At 52.9% G+C, this 19490-nt stretch overlaps 1 protein-coding gene across 1 annotated transcript; it reads right to left on the bottom strand.

Moving 5' to 3' along the window:
- Positions 1-17257: 17257 nt before the first annotated feature.
- Positions 17258-19373, bottom strand: DIO3 (iodothyronine deiodinase 3). The gene has a single exon (XM_017892248.1). The coding sequence runs from the start codon at positions 19209-19211 to the stop codon at positions 18297-18299; it is 915 nt and encodes a 304-aa protein (XP_017747737.1). The 5' UTR covers positions 19212-19373; the 3' UTR covers positions 17258-18296.
- Positions 19374-19490: the final 117 nt, after the last annotated feature.

Here is a 19490-nt window from a genome sequence, read left to right on the forward strand (position 1 = left end):
TCTAATATCCAGCATCTATAAGGAACTGGCATCTATAAGGAATCTGGAAACAGATTTACCAGAAAAACAGCCAACCCACCCCTTTAAAAAGTGGGCAAAGGACATGAACAGACACTTTTCAAAAGAAAAATCCATGTGACCAACAATCATATGAAAAAAAGCTCAGCGTCATTGATCATTAGAGAAATGCAAATCCAAACCACAATGAGACGGCATCTCACACTAGTCAGAGTGACCATTATCAAAAAGTCAAAAAATAACAGAGGCTGGCGAGGTTGCAGAGGAAAAGGAATGCTTATACACTGTTGCTGGGAGTGTAAATTAGTTTAACCATTGTGGAAGAAAGTGTGGCGATTCCTCAAAGACCTAAAAACAGAAATACTATTCCATCCGGCAATCCTATTGCTGGGTACATACCCTAAGGAATATAAATTGTTGTATAATAAAGACACATACACACATATGTTCATAGCAGCACTACTCACAATAGTAAAGACATGGAATCAACCTAAATGCCTGTCAATGATAGACTGGATAAAGAAAATGTGGTACATATACACTGTGGAATACTATGCAGCCATAGAAAAAGAATGAGATTTTTTTTTTTTTTTTTATATCAGTGCTACTATTGTCCTCCCTTTTACAAATACGGACACAGGCATGACAGAACAAGCTCTTCCTTGCTCACACAGTTCATAAGTGGTAGCACAAGATTCAGCCTTGGCAACCTGGCCCCAGAGCCTGAATGCAGTGGTGACTGTGCTCTTTCCCTAGGAGGGGGAAGGAGTGGGACTTCAGAGGTCCATAGCCCCGAGCTTAAATCCCACCTCTGCAGCTTCCTGGCAGTGTGAGCCCTATGGACACCCCATTGCAGGAATCCTGCCTCACAGGGCTCTGTGGATGTTTGCTGGGGGACAGCCAGGGAGCTCAGGCAGGGCCAGCTGGGGTGATTGCCCATGAGGCTCTGCTAGGGATCACAGCAGAGGGGACAGGGGCCCTGGGAACATCAGGCTCTCCAGGGATCCCAGCTGGCCCAGGAAGAGGGAGGGCTTTCAGCCTTAGGGCACAGTCTGGGCAGCTCTTCTGGCTCCAGGCTGTCTATTCGCCCCTTGCACTGATGTGAACACTGGGTCTAGGAGGGAAGGAGCTCAGCACACTGATGGTGGCAGCAAAATTGAGAGCAAACGCTTCACCAATGTCCAGCCCAGGCCTCTCCTGATCAGTAATGGCAACATCTAGAAATTTCAAGGCCTGCTACCACGTACTGCCCCGGGAGCTTTTTGCAGGTACCAGCCCATTCAGTTCTTACGCACCCAGTGAGGCAGGCAGGACCATCCCCACTTCACCGGGGAGGATAACTGAGGTGTGGCGAGACAGCAGCTGCTTGTCCCCTGCACTTGCTACTCAGAGCCTGTGCAGTGGTGTCAGGGGCTTCCCAGGCTCACAGCTCAGTGGCTCTCCACCAGGTTCAGTGGAGTGGCTTGAAAACCCTCCTTGTACATGTCTGTGGGTGACAGTGAGTGCAAGGCACCCCAGGTGTCACAGCGGAGAGTTGTCTGGACTAGGAGTCAAAGGTGATCACTGAGTCAATTTCAAAGTCCTTAGACCCTATCTGGGGGCTTCCAGGGATTGTGGGGTTCACCTGTTATTTCCTCTTCCTTTGGCTCATCTGAGGGTGCTGGAAGTCTGCAGACGTGAGGCTTACAGACAGTGGGTTGGTGAGGGCGGCACATATTCTGAAAAGGAAGTGCCAACCCCCAGGACGTCAGGTGCAGCTCAGGCATACGTGTGCCATCACTGGGACTCAGGCGGGACAGCGTCTGGGATGCCAGGCAGGGTAGGAAATGCAGTCAGGCCTGCCCTTGGGAGCTCAGCTGCCTGGGGTGGAATCCCAGCTTGTCTCCTGCCACCTGGGTCATGTAACTGCCTATGCCTCAGTTTCCCCATCTGCAAAATGGGAGTTATAATCAGGCCTTCTTTGGAGTGTTGCTGTAAAGATTCACTTAGGGGGCCCAGCTGCAGAAAGCACCATGTGTCAGCTTTTCCTGGGGTGAGCTCCTGCAAGCCTGCCCGCCCTAACCTTGGCCCTGTGCACCACCCTGGGCCAGAAGGGCCTGAGATCTTCCCACAGAAGAATCTCTCAGAGAACCCGGACAACGTGCCAGAGCCAGGGTGCCTCTTTTTTGGGAGGACAGGGAAATGGGATTGGGTTCTGTTTTCTATGCTAAATTATGACATATTTCAAACATACCAAAAAGTATAACCCCATCCATGCCCACTACTCAGATTCAATGCAGAGCAACATTTGCTTTTGGTTTTTAAACAGGAAATAACCATTTGATTCGGCTGGAACCCCACTCCCTCGCCGTTGCCCCATCCTCTTTCAGAACTCATTCCCCTCTCTCTCCCTGGATGAGACACTCTTTTGAGGTTGATTACCACCTTTCCTGTAGATGTTTTTATGTTTTTACTGTGTACATCCATAAAACCATTTGAGATTATTTGTGTACTTTTTCATACACATCGGTTTGCACATATCCTCCTGCAAATGGCTTTTTCCACTCCACATGATTTTCTTTTATTGAGGTAAAATTTACGCAACATAGAATTAACCATTCTAAAGTGTATGCTTGAGAGGCACCCAGCACATTCACAACGCGGTGTGGCTGTCACCTCTATCTAGTTCTGAAAGATTTCTGGCACCCCCAAAGACTTCATACAATTAAGCAGTACACCAGCCCCCTGACCTGGAGTCCTCCTTCAGACAACCACCAATCTGCTTTCTGTCTCCGTGGATTTATCTCTGCTGGAAATTTCATATAAATGGAGTCTCCAATAGCCACATGATACCTCCGAGGCTCACCCATGGTGGGACGCGTTGATCCAGCTCCTTCATCCTAGCTGCTGTGAGGAGTCCACTGCTCTGTAGACCACAGGTGAACCCAACTACGCCCAACCCCTTGCATGCCATTCCAGGGCCTCACCAGTGGGGGGATTCTCCTTGTGCTCCTGGGGAAGGTCCCCAGTCCAGATTCTCTGATTTCCTAATGCTGCCTAACAGACCACTCAGAACTCAGTGGCTTAAAGCAACCTGTTGATAATTTTTCTTGCTTCTGTGGCTTAACTGGGCTCAGCAGGCTGTTTTGCTGGTCTCACTCACAGTCAGATGGTGGCTAGAGTGGAAGACTCAGGGGGACACTGGGATGGCTTGGTGTCTCTCCCTCTCCCCGTGGCCACTCAGCAGAGTAGCTGGTGCATCCATCGGGGTTCTGGGCCCACGGAAGTATGAAAGCAGAAACTGCCAGGCTTCCCTATGGCCCGGACCCAGACACCCAGGCTGTGCCTTCCCCTGGTTAAAGCAAGTCACAAACTCACCCAGCACCAATGTGGGAGGGGCCCACACATGCGTGGCTACTGGGGGCCATCCCTGAGACCACACTGGGCTACAGGGCTCACAGTAGCTTTGCCAAGTCATGGGTGTGGGTGCATCCAGTGTCCTGGAACGCTGCTAAGCTGTTCTCCCAAGCGAGCCTCCTGTCCTGCACTCTAGCTTCTCCATGTCTTGGACCCTTCGGTGTCGCCTGTTAGGTGTGGAATGTGTGCCATTGTCATGTTTGTCATTTTTGTTTGCTTCTCCGTGATTCCTAGTGAAGGTGTATGAGTTTCCTGTTGCTGCTGAAACAAATCGGCACCACTTAGTGGCTTCAAGCACCATAGATGCTGTACTCTTACAGTTCTGGAGGCCAGATGTCGGACGTGGGTCTCGCTGGGCAAAGCAAGGTGTCAGCAGGACTGCATCCTCCTGAAGACTTTAGGTAAGAAGGTTTTTCTTCTCCCTTCCCAGCTTCTCGAGACACCTCTCCTTGGCTCGTGCCTCCTTCCTCCATCTTCAAAGCCAGCAGTGCAGTGTTTTAAAATCTCTTTCCTTTGCTATGGAGACTTCTGTGGCGACACTGAGCCCACCCAGGTCATCCAGGATGCTTTCCCCATCTCAAAGTCCATTTCACCACATCGGCAAAGTCCCTTTTGCCATATGCGGTGACACATAAATAGCTTCTGGGGATTATGATGGGACATCTTTGCTGAGTGCGGAAGGTGGCTCTCCCCGACGTGTGGTTGTGGGCCACTCCCTTTTCCACTCGGCAGTCAGCAGTTTTCACTCTGTCGTCTCTCTATTGTGTTGTAGACATTCACTGTGTGCAGACATCCCTGGTATCCTGGGGGATCGGTTCCAGGCCGCCCACAGATACCAATATCCACAGATGCTCAAGTCCCTGATCTAAAGTGGCATGGTATTTGCTTATAACCTATGCACATCCTCCCGTGCTTTAAATCATCTCTAGATTGTAATAGACAATACAATGTAAATGCTATGTGCGTAGTTAAAGGGTATTTTTCTTTTCTTTTTTTTTTTTTGAGACGGAGTCTCGCTCTGTCGCCTGGGCTGGAGTGCAGTGGCCGGATCTCAGCTCACTGCAAGCTCCGCCTCCCGGGTTTACACCATTCTCCTGCCTCAGCCTCCCCAGTAGCTGGGACTACAGGCACCCGCCACCTTGCCCGGCTAGCTTTTTTTGTATTTTTTAGTAGAGACGGGGTTTCACCATGTTAGCCGGGACGGTCTCGATCTCCTGACCTCGTGATCCTCCCGTCTCGGCCTCCCAAAGTGCTGGGATTATAGGATTGAGCCACCGTGCCCAGCCAAGGGTATTTTTCAAACTTGTATTATTATTTATTTGGAGATGACATCTCACTCTGTCGCCCAGGCTGAAGTGCACGGGTGCGACCTTGGCTCACTGTAACCTCTGCCTCCCTGACTCAAGCATTCTCCTGCCTCAGCCTCCTGAGTAGCTGGGATTACAGGTGCATGCCATCACACGTGGCTAATTTTTGTTTTAGTGGAGACAGGGTTTTACTACATTGACCAGGGTGGTCTTGAACTCCTGACCTCAGGTGATCCACCTGCCTTGGCCTCCCAAAGTGTCGGGATTTACAGGCATGACCCACCGCACCCGGCCTATTATTATTATTTATTTTAAAAAATATTTTTGATTCTCAGCTAGTTGACGCTGAGGATGCAGAGCTATCTGCAGATACAAAGGGCTGGCTGCATATCCTCCCATGGCTTTCGTGTGTCAGGAATATGCTTCCAGTGTTGGCCTCATCCCTTTTAACAGACAGGGAAACAACTGGCACCCTCAAATGTGGTTTTTGAGGAGAGTTTAAGAGAGGGACTAACAGCAAAGGCACTGAGAAACCAACAGGGGCTGCTGCAGTTCCCCAAGTAGGCACCGAGCCACAGCCCTGCTATCCCCAGGTCTGGAGGGAGATGGAGCTGCGTGCAGAAAGCTGCCCAGCTGGTCTTATGCAAGCCCACGTGGTGCTGTTGAAGGGTCCTGGGACTAAGATTCCTCACCTAGCCCTTCTCAGCCCTACGGCCTCCTGCCTGGGCTCCTGCTGGCCAAGTCCCAAGCCCTCCCACAGGGCCCAAGGAAGAGAGCTGTGGCTGGAGAGTCCAGACGACCACTTGTCTCACAGGGCAGAGAGATGCAGAGGTGACCACAGGTGTGCAGGGACAGGGGAAATGCAGTGCATGTCCCAGCTTTGTGATAGCATCTTCTGTTCCAGAGAAAATGTCAATTTGGTCATATAGCAATATTTCCTTTATGAGTGCTTTTTTTCCTGTTTTAAATAGGACAGTTTTCCCTATCCTAAGATTATGTAACACCACGAATACATTATTTTAAAAAATTGTATATACATATACAATTTGTTATATATACACACAATTTATTATATATATATGTATGCGTGTATATGTATAATTTTTAATTGCGGCAAATTAAAAATCCCCAGAGCTGTCTTCATCTGACAAAACTGAAACTCTACACCCATTAAATTGCTCTCCACTCTCCCTTCTTTCTCTGCCCCCACCCATGGCAACCAGCATTGTACTTTCTGTTCCTATGAATTTGACTACTCTAAGTACCTCATGTAAGTAGAATTCTACTGTATTTGTCCTTTTGTGTCTGGCTAATTTCACTCAGCATAATGTCTTCAAGATTCACCTGTGTTGCAGCTTGTGTCAGGCTTTTATTCCTTTTCATGGCTTAATAATATTCCATTGTATGGAGAGACCACATTTTGTTTATCCATTCACCAGTCACTTGGGTTGTGTGTTAGGCCGTTCTTGCATTGCTATAAAGAAATATCTGAGACTGGGCAATTTATAAGAAAAAAGGTTTAGCTGGCTCCTGGTTCTGCAGGCTGTACAGGAAGCATAGTGCCAGCATCTGTTTCTGGAGAGGCCTGAGAAAGCTTTTATTCATGGGTGGAGGTGAACCAGCAGCGAACGTTTCACATAGTGAAAGCCAGAGCAAGAAAGAGAGTGAGGGGTGGGGGATGCCACACTTTGTAACATCCAGGTCTCACAAGAACTCACTCACTATTACAAGGGTATCACCCAACCATGAGGGATCCGCCCCCATAACCCAAACCCCTCCCACCAGGCCCCACCTTCAACACTGGGGATCACAGTTCATCACGAGATTTGGGCAGGACATTCAAACCATATCAGGTTGCTCCCACATTTTAGCTACGGTGAACAATGCTGCTATGAGCATGAGTGTACAAATATCTCTTCAAAAACCCTGCTTTGAATTCTTTGGGGTATATACCCAGAAGTAGAATTGCTGGATCATATGGCAATTCTATTTTTAGTGTTTTGAAGAACCTCCACACTGTTTTCTATCACACCATTTTACATTCCCACCAAACTGCACAAGGGTTTCAATTTCTCCACATCCTCCCCAACACTTACCGTCTGCCTTTCTAAAAAATATAGTAGCATCCTAATGGGTGTGAGGTGGTGTCTTGTTGCAGCACACAGATACTCTTCTATGTAATTTTCTAGGAGTTAGAGCAGTTTGTTGTTCATATTCAGGCCTGTATCGACGGGCTACTTATTTCTGAGGATTGCGTGGGATTCCTCCACTGTGCTTTTCTCCTCATTGGTCCCCACGAGATTTATGGAGCAGCCCTCCATTCCCGCTGATGACTGACAGTCCCTCCGCTGCAAGCCGCGCCCTCACATGCTGACGAGCCTCTCTGCGGGCTCTGCTCTATCCTGCAGTCTACCTGTATATTCTGCGTGTTGCTGGGCCCCCTCATTCTGACTCTAAGTCACTCTGTTCCCTTGTGCTGGACTTGGCAGAATGTTTTTTCCAAAGGTGCCAGCTGCCATCTTTCTTTTCCCCATGCTCTTTCCACAGTGTGACCTTGGGACTTCTTCTATCAAATGGGGGTTCATGCCCCCTACCTGGAGCCAGGCAGGCTCCTGTGACTGCCCGGACAAATGGAATTTTCAGAAGTGATGCTCTGTAACTTCTGAGGCTTAGCTGTCACAATGCCACATGTGGATTCTCTTGGGATGCTCACACAGAGTGCAGGCTGACCTGTGGTCAGGAAGCCAGGTTGCCTGGAGAGATACCATGTGGGTATTCCAGCTTCAGGCCTAGGGAGTTCCCAGCAGACAGCCAGCCAAGGCCACCAGAAATGTGAAGCCCTCGAGATGACACCAGCCCAGCAGCCATCTGACTGCAACTTTGAGAGAAACGTCAAGCACAAACCATCCGGCAGAGCCCAGTCAGCTTCCAGAGCTTCAAGAAATGATGATAACATACTTGCTGTTGGTTTAAGCCACTGTGTTTTGGGGTGATCCATTGCATATGAATAAATAAGAAAAACACTGACCTTATTTTTCTTCATAACACTTTCAAACTATTTAATGTTAACTTATTATTACCACCCAAAGCTTATGTGTTTATTATTGTTCTCCCCTAAGCTGAGTGTGAGCTCCATTTGGGTGGGATTTTGCTGGTACTGTTTCCCGTGGAGCAGGAATCATGACTGGCTCATTTTAGGCCTTGAATAAATATTTGTCAAAGGAAGGAGTAGGAGCATAATGTCTCTCCAATTATTTCTTCTCCAAAATTTCTCCTGGCTACGCCTGGTCCTACTCTTTCATGTGAATGCTGGGATACACTTGTAAATAGCCCTCTTGGGATTTTGTGTGGAATTGCATTGAATTTAGAGGTGAATCTGGAAAGACCAACAGTAAGCAAACTCCTGCAACCAGTGGGACTTTTAAGTGGAATCTTCTCTGGGCCTTCAGGGTATTCCATATAAGAATAGTGCTTTGTGGTTTCGGTACTGTATTGCCCTTAGAGGAGGATGGGTCCCCACTGGGATGGCTGTGAAGGTTGGGGTGCAGCCACAGGCAGGGGTGGTTAGAGAGGGCTCAAGTGCTTTTTCCAGGGAGGGTGCTGGGGGGCTGGGACATGTAGTACACATGGAGCAGAGCCTGGTGCTGTCCTCACTGCTGTGCACGTGGAGTCGAAGCCTGTTGCTGCCCTCGCTGCTGTGCACGTGGAGTCGAAGCCTGTTGCTGCCCTCGCTGCTGTGCACATGGAGCCGGAGCCTGGCTCTGCCCTCGCTGCTGTGCACGTGGAGCCGGAGCCTGGCGCTGCCCTCGCTGCTGTGCACGTGGAGCCGGAGCCTGGCGCTGCCCTCGCTGCTGTGCACGTGGAGCCGGAGCCTGGCGCTGCCCTCGCTGCTGTGCACGTGGAGCCGGAGCCTGGCGCTGCCCTCGCTGCTGTGCACGTGGAGCCGGAGCCTGGCGCTGCCCTCGCTGCTGTGCACGTGGAGCCGGAGCCTGGCGCTGCCCTCGCTGCTGTGCACGTGGAGCCGGAGCCTGGCGCTGCCCTCGCTGCTGTGCACGTGGAGCCGGAGCCTGGCGCTGCCCTCGCTGCTGTGCACGTGGAGCCGGAGCCTGGCGCTGCCCTCGCTGCTGTGCACGTGGAGCCGGAGCCTGGCGCTGCCCTCGCTGCTGTGCACGTGGAGCCGGAGCCTGGCGCTGCCCTCGCTGCTGTGCACGTGGAGCCGGAGCCTGGCGCTGCCCTCGCTGCTGTGCACGTGGAGCCGGAGCCTGGCGCTGCCCTCGCTGCTGTGCACGTGGAGCCGGAGCCTGGCGCTGCCCTCGCTGCTGTGCACGTGGAGCCGGAGCCTGGCGCTGCCCTCGCTGCTGTGCACGTGGAGCCGGAGCCTGGCGCTGCCCTCGCTGCTGTGCACGTGGAGCCGGAGCCTGGCGCTGCCCTCGCTGCTGTGCACGTGGAGCCGGAGCCTGGCGCTGCCCTCGCTGCTGTGCACGTGGAGCCGGAGCCTGGCGCTGCCCTCGCTGCTGTGCACGTGGAGCCGGAGCCTGGCGCTGCCCTCGCTGCTGTGCACGTGGAGCCGGAGCCTGGCGCTGCCCTCGCTGCTGTGCACGTGGAGCCGGAGCCTGGCGCTGCCCTCGCTGCTGTGCACGTGGAGCCGGAGCCTGGCGCTGCCCTCGCTGCTGTGCACGTGGAGCCGGAGCCTGGCGCTGCCCTCGCTGCTGTGCACGTGGAGCCGGAGCCTGGCGCTGCCCTCGCTGCTGTGCACGTGGAGCCGGAGCCTGGCGCTGCCCTCGCTGCTGTGCACGTGGAGCCGGAGCCTGGCGCTGCCCTCGCTGCTGTGCACGTGGAGCCGGAGCCTGGCGCTGCCCTCGCTGCTGTGCACGTGGAGCCGGAGCCTGGCGCTGCCCTCGCTGCTGTGCACGTGGAGCCGGAGCCTGGCGCTGCCCTCGCTGCTGTGCACGTGGAGCCGGAGCCTGGCGCTGCCCTCGCTGCTGTGCACGTGGAGCCGGAGCCTGGCGCTGCCCTCGCTGCTGTGCACGTGGAGCCGGAGCCTGGCGCTGCCCTCGCTGCTGTGCACGTGGAGCCGGAGCCTGGCGCTGCCCTCGCTGCTGTGCACGTGGAGCCGGAGCCTGGCGCTGCCCTCGCTGCTGTGCACGTGGAGCCGGAGCCTGGCGCTGCCCTCGCTGCTGTGCACGTGGAGCCGGAGCCTGGCGCTGCCCTCGCTGCTGTGCACGTGGAGCCGGAGCCTGGCGCTGCCCTCGCTGCTGTGCACGTGGAGCCGCAGCCCTGGCCATAACCTCCCTGAGTCACTGGTGCACTATGGTGGTGAGCGTCCACTGCTGCCTGTACAGTGCTCAGCCCAGGGACAAGCACACATCTGCCCATTTCTCCACCACCCTCAGCCCCTGGTAACTACCCTTCTACCCTCTGTTTCGATGAGTACAACTTTTTAGATTCTACACTTAAGCGAGGTTGTGCGGTATTTGTCTTCCTGTGTCTGGCTTATTTCACTTAACATGATGTCTTCTAGGTTCATCCATGTTGTCAAAAATGACAGGATTTCATTCTTTTTTTTATGGCTGAATACTATTCCATTACATATATGTATCACATTTTCTTTATCTATTTATTCAGTGATGGACATTTAGGCTGGTTCTGTATCTTGGCTATTGTGAATAGTGCTACAGTGAACCTGGGAGTGCAGAGCTGTTTTTTGGCGTACTGATTTCATTCCCTTTGGATATATACCTGGAAGTGGAATTGCTGGATTCTACGGTAGTCTATTTTTAATATTTTGAGGAACCTCCGTACTTTTTTCAGTATTGGCTACACCAATTTACTTTCCCACTGACAGTGTTGCAAGGGTTATCTCTCTCCTTATTCTGACCAACACTTGCTATCTCTTTTGGTTTTTGACAGCCACTGTAACACATGTGAGGTGATGGCTCATTGTAGTTTTGATTTGCATTTTCCTGATGATTAGTGATGTGGGACATTTTTGTTTTCACATATGCTCGCCCCTCTGTGTACACAGCGGATTGGGTCCAGGGCTCGCGGATTTACAAAATCTGAGCGTACTCAGGTCCCTCAGTTGGCCCTGTGGAACTCAAATAGACAAAAAATCAAGTTAGCTCTCTGTATATGCAGGTTCCACATCCTGCAAATGCTGTATTTTCGACCTGTGTTTGATTGAAAATATTCTACAGATAAGTGGACCTTTGCAATTCAAACCTGTATTGTTCAAGGGTCAGCTGTATCTGTTGGCCATTTGTATGTTTTCGTTTTGAAAGATGTCAATTTTTTTTTTTTTATAGAGATGGGGTCTTGCCATGTTGTCCAGGCTGGTCTTGAACTCCTGACCTCAAGTGATCCTCCTACCTCAACCTCTCAAAGCTGGAATTACAGGTGAGCCACCAGCTTCAGCCTTTGCCCTTTCTTTAATTTGGGTTATTTGTTTTGTTGCAATTAACTTTTTTTGTTTCTTATATATTTCGGAGATAAACCCCTCATCAGATATTTTCTCCCATGCCTTAGGTTGCCTCCTCTCTCTGGTGATTGTTTCTTTTGCCTTTTAGTTTGATGCAATCTCCTTTGTCTATTTTTGCTTTTGGGGTCATATTTATGAGCCAGTTCCTTGCAGCAAATTGAAGTCTATCTATCTATCTATCTATCTATCTATCTATCTATCTATCTATCATCTATCTATCTATCTATCTATCTATCTATCTATCTATCTATCCATACCTCTCTCTCTCTCTCTCTCTCTCTCTCTCTCTCTCTCTCTCTCTCCCCCCTATTAGCTGTGTTTCGCTGGATAACCCAGACTAACACATAATTTCAAATGTTACTTTTTCTTTGTTTATAATGAATTATATAGCAAATAAACACCATGACAAGTTGAGATGCCATGGAAGAAAGGAAAAGGCTTTATATTTGGTAACTTTAGTGGCACCCTCCCCTGCTTTTTGAAAAGGACCCCACATTTTCATTTTGCACTGAGCCCTGCAGCTTATGTAGCTGGCTGTGCTGATGGTCATTTCTTCCTTAGCTCCAGGTCATCAGATGCAGTCTCTGGAGAGTCTGGGGGCCTCTGTCTGGCCGCAGGCATTCAACCATTTCTGGAAATTGGAACTGAAGACCTCAGGGACCATGGCTTCATTGTTCTCAACCCATCCTTTGAGCTCTGAGACCGCCCCTCCCAGGGCCTCCGATTATACCATTGTCCACTCTTCCTCCACTCAGGGCTTTTATATTTAGAAAAATAAACAAACAACCCAGACTGTCCAGCTGAACGTGAATTTCAGATAAACAACAAATCATTGTTTAGCACAAGTGTGTCCCAGATACTGCGTGGGGTATACTTATACTAAAAACATTTTGTATTAATTGTTTATCTGAAATTCAGATTTAACTGGGTGTCCTGTACTTTATTCAGCAGCCCTTACCCCTGCCATCCCCCCAATCCCCCAAGCCTTTCACTGCCACAGCACCACCCTGCCCTTCTTCCCTTCCCCCGGCCCCACCCCCCTATCTCCTACCCTCGGCCTAGCCCAGAACTCACCATCTCCAGCCTGAACCCGTGTCTGCCTCATGCCCTGGCCTCCCTGCCTCCAGGATTCCACTTACCAAAGCCACTGTTTTTGCTGTTTTGCATTTTATTTTTCTGCCATAAGAGGAATACACATTCACTACAGAAAAATCACAGGCTACAAAGAAGCAACAAGAAGAAAGTAAGAAAACGCTCATAATCCCACCCACACAAAGACAACTACTGCGAATACCTCGGGGTAGATTTTTCTAGAGCTGTATGTGTGTGAGCGTCTCTGCAGATATTTAAAAAAGAGCACACACACTCACTGCCCCAGTTCAGACCTGCTGTCCTATAAGCTGTTTTCCTGTCACCCTAGAGTGCAAAATCTCAGTGTCCTGAGTTGTTTTAGCTTCTGGAAGGGATGCTGGGGAGCCTGAAGTGAAACCCCCAGACACTGGGGTCAGACGGGCTTATGGTCAACAACACTTTCTAGTATATGACCTTGGTATTGGTTTGCTGGGTCTGCTATAGTAACATACCACAGGTGGTTGGCTTGAACAAAAGAAATTAATTTTCTTACAATTATAGAGGCTGGAAATCCAAGACTGACATGTCAGCCAGGATGGTTTCTACTGAGGTCTGTTTTGGCTTGTAGATGGCCGCCTTCTTACTGTGTCCTTACATGGCCTTTCCTTTGTGTGTCTGTATCCTGATCTCTTCTTATAGGGACACCAGTCATATTGGATCAGGGCCCACCCTAATGACCTCATTTCAACATTCTCACCTCTTTCCAGGCCCTATCTCCAAATAACCCTCATTTCCTCAGAAATGCAGGTTAGGACTTCAACATGACTTTTGGGGGAACAAAGACTTTTGGGGAACAAAGTCTTTGGAGGAACACAGGTCAGCCCATGATGCCTTGCCCAGCTCACTCCAAACATGCTGAGCCTCAGTGTCTTCATCAGTGAAATGGGGTGAGTGATCATATTTATCTAAGAGGAGTGTTAGGATGACCAAATCAGGCCATCTTGATAATTCACTTGCTGGAGCAAGTGTGCCAATGTCACTTCCTACTCTTCTTGCTCCCCTGCAGGTGGATCAGAGGGGTCCATGGACCTCCTGGTACCTCTTCACCCCTTTGTTTACCAGTTTGGTTATTCCCTCCAGGTAAGTTCCTAGAGGAGAGTTGCTGGGTGGAAGGTGGAGAGGCCAGCCTGAGCCCTGAAAGTGCACCTGCCTACCCCCATCGGGGTGGGTAGATGGATGTGTCCCCAGTCCCATCCTCGGGCTCATGGCTCCTCCCCATCTGACTGCCTGCCCCACCTTCCTGTCTGAGGCTTCTGTCCCCAAAGGCTCAGCAGAGTTGCAAGCTGGTTCCTAAGGCTCTTCCCAAGCTGGCTGGGCCCTCTGCCTCTCCTCCTTTTCACTGCCCTTGTCACCCTGCTGCTTTGTAGCCACACTGGGGACTCCTTGCTCTCTGAACATGACATATCCCTTCAGCCCTCCAGGGCTTTGCACTGGCAGTGCCCTCTGCCAGGGATGCCCTTCCTTCTATCTATGCCGTCCTGGGGAGCCACCTGTGCCTTCAAGGGGCAAATAAGACCCCTGCTATGAACTTTTTTAATGGCCCTCCTCCCTCTCCTTGCTCAAGGCTAAACCATCTGCTAAGGCCACACTGGACCTTGAAAAAATACTAATTGTGAGGGTGATGATGACTGCGACACCAGCAATGGCTGTCTCCTCACGCTGCTCCCCGCTGATCCCAGCATTCCCTCAAGGGGCCTCAGCCATCCGGATGGTGCCAGGCACAAATCAGCCTACAGGTGAGGACCTGCTCAGATTAGACGGATTGACAGGTGAGGGGGCCAGGGTAGGAAAGGCATGAGAACAGAGTATGTATGTGTGTGTGTGTGTGTTGGGGGCGGGGGTGGTGGTGTCATCAAACACTATGTGGCATGATCCCAATTAGGGAAAATATGTTTGAGAATGTGCTTGTTCTCGTCTGAGAATATGACATATCGGATGATCAATATGTGAAATAGAATCTGGAGAGAAACACACCCAACAGTCAACAGGGGCTGTCCTGGTTGAGGGAGGAATGGTGATAATCAGGTGGTGGCTTGCAAACATTTTCGATCCCTCAGGAGAAATACGCTTCATTTCAACCACCTGGCACACACACATAAATATGCTCACACATACACTCCCACATACACATATGCACACACACACACGATATGTATAACTGAAGCCAAAGTTGCAGACACTCCAGTTACCCTAGGTGAAATGTATGCTGCTATTCTTACTGTGTTTATTTCATTTCATTCTTCCAAATGCTTGACTTGATCTGATAAACTGATTTCATGCCCTGCTGCTGGGCCCTGATTTATAGTTTGAAAGCTCCCACTCTGAGGGAGGCTTTGCATTTTCTGCTCTGTGTTCTTCTGTCTTTAAAATTTAATATGGAGGATGGATTCAACCATTGTCTTTGTAATTTTCACTTAAAATAAAAGGAGAGAGAGGGAGCAATAGGAAAATACAAAACAATACAAGTCAAACAGGCTTCCTGAAGGCAGCTCCAGAAAATGTGGCAAGACAGCGATCTTTAAAGGTGTACATACTTCTCTTCAGAGCTGCTTCACTTTAAGACATGTTACTAGCTGGGGTAACGGGGTACAGAGCTGCGCTTATAGGCTGCTCACCCCAACTTTGTTTGTAATAATGAAACATCCCTAACATCTGGGATGCCCACCCATGGACTCCTGCTGTTCATCCATTTGAGTGCAAGGCTCAGCCATTCAAGACTTATTTATGGGCATGGAAAGAAGGGTGCAGGAAAGAAGGGGTGCCCTGGGAGTAAGAAGATACTGGCAGGCTACAAAAGGATAACATCACCCTGCCCTTGTTTTCAAAATATGTATTTGCAAGTGTGAGGGAGAGGGACACAGAGCGGCGAGTGTGGAATGCGGGGCTCCACACTCATGAAAAGTCGCCTTGGGTTGGTTTTAGTTCCTTCCCGGAGTTCTGTTATATTGGCAATGAGCGTGCATTGCTTTCATAGAGGACATTTTCAAGGAAAAGAGAGAAGAAAGGAAAGGAAGAAACAGAAAAAGAAAGAGGGGGAAAGTAAGAGAGAAAGAAAAGGAAAGATGAAGGGGAAGAAGGGAGGAAGGGAAGGAAGGAAGAAGATGAGAGAAATAAAAAAGTGGGGGTGCTGGGACTTCCCTGGAGCTGCGACCAGAGCGAGTGCGGCCCGTGCGGGGAGTGCCTGGCGCTGCAGGTCCCGGCGCTGCGGCGCGAAAGCGCGTTTCGGAGTTTCCATCTGGGAAGCTCCAGGAGGCCCAGGGGGCGCGGGCTTTCCAGGTAGGGGAGGTCGCTTGGCGCGACCCAGGAGACACCCAAGCCACCGGTGGGGACGCGGAGCGGCTGGAGCGGTCTCTGCTGGGCCGGGAGGCTGACGCTGTCCCGGACCGTCCTCCGCGCCACCAAGCTCCAGTCCCGGCCAGCCGCGCAGGCGGGGAGGTCAGGGAGGGCTCTCCCAGGCGCCTGGCCGCGTCCCCGCCGCGATCTCCTTTTCTTCCTGGCGGTTTCGGTATGAGAAGGAGCGTTCGCGGAGGTAGGGTAGGGGGTGGTGGTAGTGGGGAGGAGATGCAGAAATTTCGTGGGTGCCAAATTTTTCTTTAAAGTTATTTTCAATTGAGATACTTTTAAAGGAAAAAAAAAATCCACCAATTTAGGATGTCAGTTCCAAAAAGTTTTTACGGAGGAGCACATGGCAGGGTAGGGGCTGGGCGCAGAACTGGGGTGGCTTTGGCTGAACGGGGGCGTCTCTTCCATCCTGCCTGCCGCGCCCCTCCCCAACCCTGCCATGTGCACCCGCGCTCACATCCGAGCGCGCAAACCGACACTACTCCCCCCCCCCCCGGCGAGCCTGACAGTCCTGGGTTCCCAGCCGTCCCGGGAACAGTCCCGGCGCGCCAGGGAAGTTCACGTGCCCAGTGCCCTCACCTGGATCCGCACACTCCCGCCTCAGCGCCCTTCACTGTGTCCCCAGGCTCTCACTCCATGTTCAAGGTTTCACTGGCGCAGGGGCTGCGGGCCAAGCTAATCCCGCGCCGCCCGGGTCGCCCTCACTCAGGGCGCAGCAGGCCAGACAGTGAGGGCGGAGATTGCGCGGGAGCCCCTGGCCGTGACTGCAGGCGGGGACCTGTGCCTAAGGCCCCGAATCCCCGCCTCAGCCCTGGAATCCACCATTGCCCTCTCCCTGGTCTCTCTCTGTTCATCCCAGTGGTCTCCCACCTCTGCTTCCCAGCCCAGAGCGGGTGGTGGGGTTTGACTGGACCTTGGGGAAGCGGAGGAGGGACAGGAGGAGGGGGTCATAGGCAGGGGGCACACCCAGCAGCACGCTGGCCCGGCAGTAGGAACCGCAGCAGCAGTGTGGGCTCCCCTCTGCCACGGCGCGCCTCCCGCGGACCTGAGCAGCCTGGAGCGGGTGGGCAAGAGGCGAGGTTGCAGGTGCCGGAAGCGAGCCAGGGAGCAGTCAGATGCTCAGTGGTGCCTGCGGCGGTCGGAAGCAGGGCTGTACCGGGTCCAAAGCCCCTCTCGCCCTCCACCTCACCCGACCCCCTCCACACACCGCCAGATACTCAGTTAAGTTAGACGCACGGCTGCAGGGGCAGCTGCATCTGTTCGGTGTGTGTGCGCGCCCGCGGGAGCAAGATAGGACCCTCTTGCCTCTCCCGCGGCTCTCCAGGATCCCGCGGCGCTCCGCTACCTCGCTCTTCTTCCGCAGCTAAGCTCCCTGTCCAGGTGTGTGCGTGCGCTTGTAGGAGAGCCCCGGGCGCCGCCACAGACCCTCTTCCTCCTCCATCCTCCTCCAGCGCCCCTGCCAGCCTAGGCTCCTTCCCGCCCCGCTTCCCAAGGTCACTATGGGGACGCGAGAGAGGGATTTGTGTTTAATTCCTGCCGCTATTAAGAGGGAAAAGAAAATAAAGGGACCAAAGGCAACCAGAAAGCAGTTTACTTTAAGCCTTTATTATTGTAGATTGAAAGAAGTTTATATACAAGAAATATTTCCAGCAAACCACTCACCAAATGGCCTTCGAATCAGGGGCCCTCCACCTCCCAGCCCCACAATCAGCAGCTCTGCCTAGGACTCCCCTCACTTGGGGACCTCAGGCTCTCCCCCCACCTCTCTTTCCCCGGACTCCATCACCCCAACATCATTCCCCAGGAGTCTCAGCTTTTTCTCTCTCTCTGGGGCGCTGCGAACCTCGCCAATGCCTCTCAAGCTATCTTCCTCTGGTCCCAAAGCAGACACCCCAAATTCCCTCCCATTTAAGGTGGTTTCCCCCACGGAAACCCAGAGCACTCTCCCCCTCAAGGTTTAGGTGCTGCTTTGAGGCCCCTGCAATTCAGAACTAGCTCGTGGTCAAGACCAGTTAGAGACAGTTCGTCATCAGCAGTGGGGCTCATGTGCACCCAAAACAAGTGGGGGAAACTACCCTGCCCACCCCCCTCCCCATCCCCGACATCCCTTCCCCTACCAGGGACAGGAAATAGACACAAAAGCAACAGGGAACCCCCTCTCCCCGCGCGACAGGTGAGTGCCAGGCAACTAGCTCAGTTGAGCCGAGAGTCTCCTGGAACCCAGCTGCGCTCAGGGCGGGCAGGCGTGGCCAAGGTCTCTGTGCGCTGCGGGAAGCACCCGTCCAAAGCACTTGGCTGAGGGCACGCTGGGGAGCGGGTGTAAGAAAATGCTGTAGAGGCAAAGTCCTGGGGGCATACTGACAAGGGCAAGCCGTATCCCGCGCTCAGAAGAGGATTTCCAGTGAGCCAGGCAGGTGTGAATGACAGTTACAGAAGCAGAGTCCCAGGGAGGTAGGGGAGACTGTTCACTTGGCCGAGGGTGCAGACTCAATCTGAAATGGTGGCTCAGCACATCATTGTCACTGGGGCCTCACCAAGCGTGACTTGGTTAGAGGCGCTTGCATGTGGGCTTCCAAGGCTCGAAGGCCCAGCCCACCAAGTTCAGTCAATTGTCCGTTGGATGTTTACACCCTCCGGGGCCGAACGCCATGCAGTTGCTCATCATAGCGTTCCAACCAAGTGCGCAGCTCAGAGACCTGGTAGCCATCGGGGCCACGGCCACCTTGGTACATAATAGTGCCACTCTGGATGACATAGAGACGCTCGAAGTAGGCGCCATAGGCCGAGCTGCTGGAGTTGGCCATGGTGTCGAGGACCAGAGCGCAGCCGGGTGCACCTTGCTGCAGTACCCTAGCTGCGCTGACCCGGTCTTCCAGGCTCCGGTGCTGCGGAATGATGTAGGGGGAGTCAGTGGTGACCCAGCCGTCGGAGGGGTGCGCTTCCTCGATGTAGATGATGAGGAAGTCGACGTCGCGCTGGTACTTGGTGACCAGGCGCTGGAAGGCGCTCATGCGCGCCATGAACGGTGGTCAGGTGCAGCTGCCGAAATTGAGAACCAGCGGGCGGTTCCCTTGCGCGTAGTCTAGGATGCGCTGGCTCTGGAAGCCGTCGGGCAGAACCACCTCGGAGTTGGGCGCTGGACCGCCCTCGTGCGCCTGCTTGAAGAAATCCAACTTCTGGCCATGCCACACCGCCTTGAGCGACGCCAGGGTGCACAGGCGGTTGTCGTCGGACACGCAGATGGGCGGGTCATCGGGGGGCACCTCCTCGCCTTCACTGTTGAGCTCCACTTCGGGCTCGGGCTGCCCCCGGCGGCGGCGGCCCAGGAAATGCTTGCGGATACACAAGAAATCCAGGAGCCAGAGCATGAAGGCCGTGCCGAGGAAGCGCGGGAAGAGCACGAGGCACGAGGCGGTCTGGGCGCAGAGCCTCAAGGAGTGAAGCAGCAGGGAGCGGAGCATGGTGGCTGCAGGCCCCGAAGCCCCCTGGGACCCCTCGCCCTCTCCGACCACCAACCGCGACGCGGCCTGGCTAGGCATCTGGGCTTCGGCAGTGCAGGGAGTTCAATTTATTATAGCCGAGGCTTCAATTGGCGGGAGACTCCACCTCCGGCCCGGCCCGCCCCCTTGCAACTTGAGCCCGGAGGGATCACCCAGCGGCGCGGCCAATGCCCTAGAAATCGGGGGCCGAGGGCGGGAGCAGGCGGGCGGAGGGCGGAGCGGCCGGGCCTGGGGCCGGTGGGGGCGGGCCCGGGCCCCGCAGCCAGCTCTCGGGGGCGGGGGACTCCGGTCGCCGCTGCCGCTGGGGACCGGGAGCCC

This window comes from Rhinopithecus bieti, unplaced genomic scaffold (assembly GCF_001698545.2).
Source record: "Rhinopithecus bieti isolate Rb0 unplaced genomic scaffold, ASM169854v2 scaffold_20150, whole genome shotgun sequence".
Classification (NCBI taxonomy): domain Eukaryota; kingdom Metazoa; phylum Chordata; class Mammalia; order Primates; family Cercopithecidae; genus Rhinopithecus; species Rhinopithecus bieti.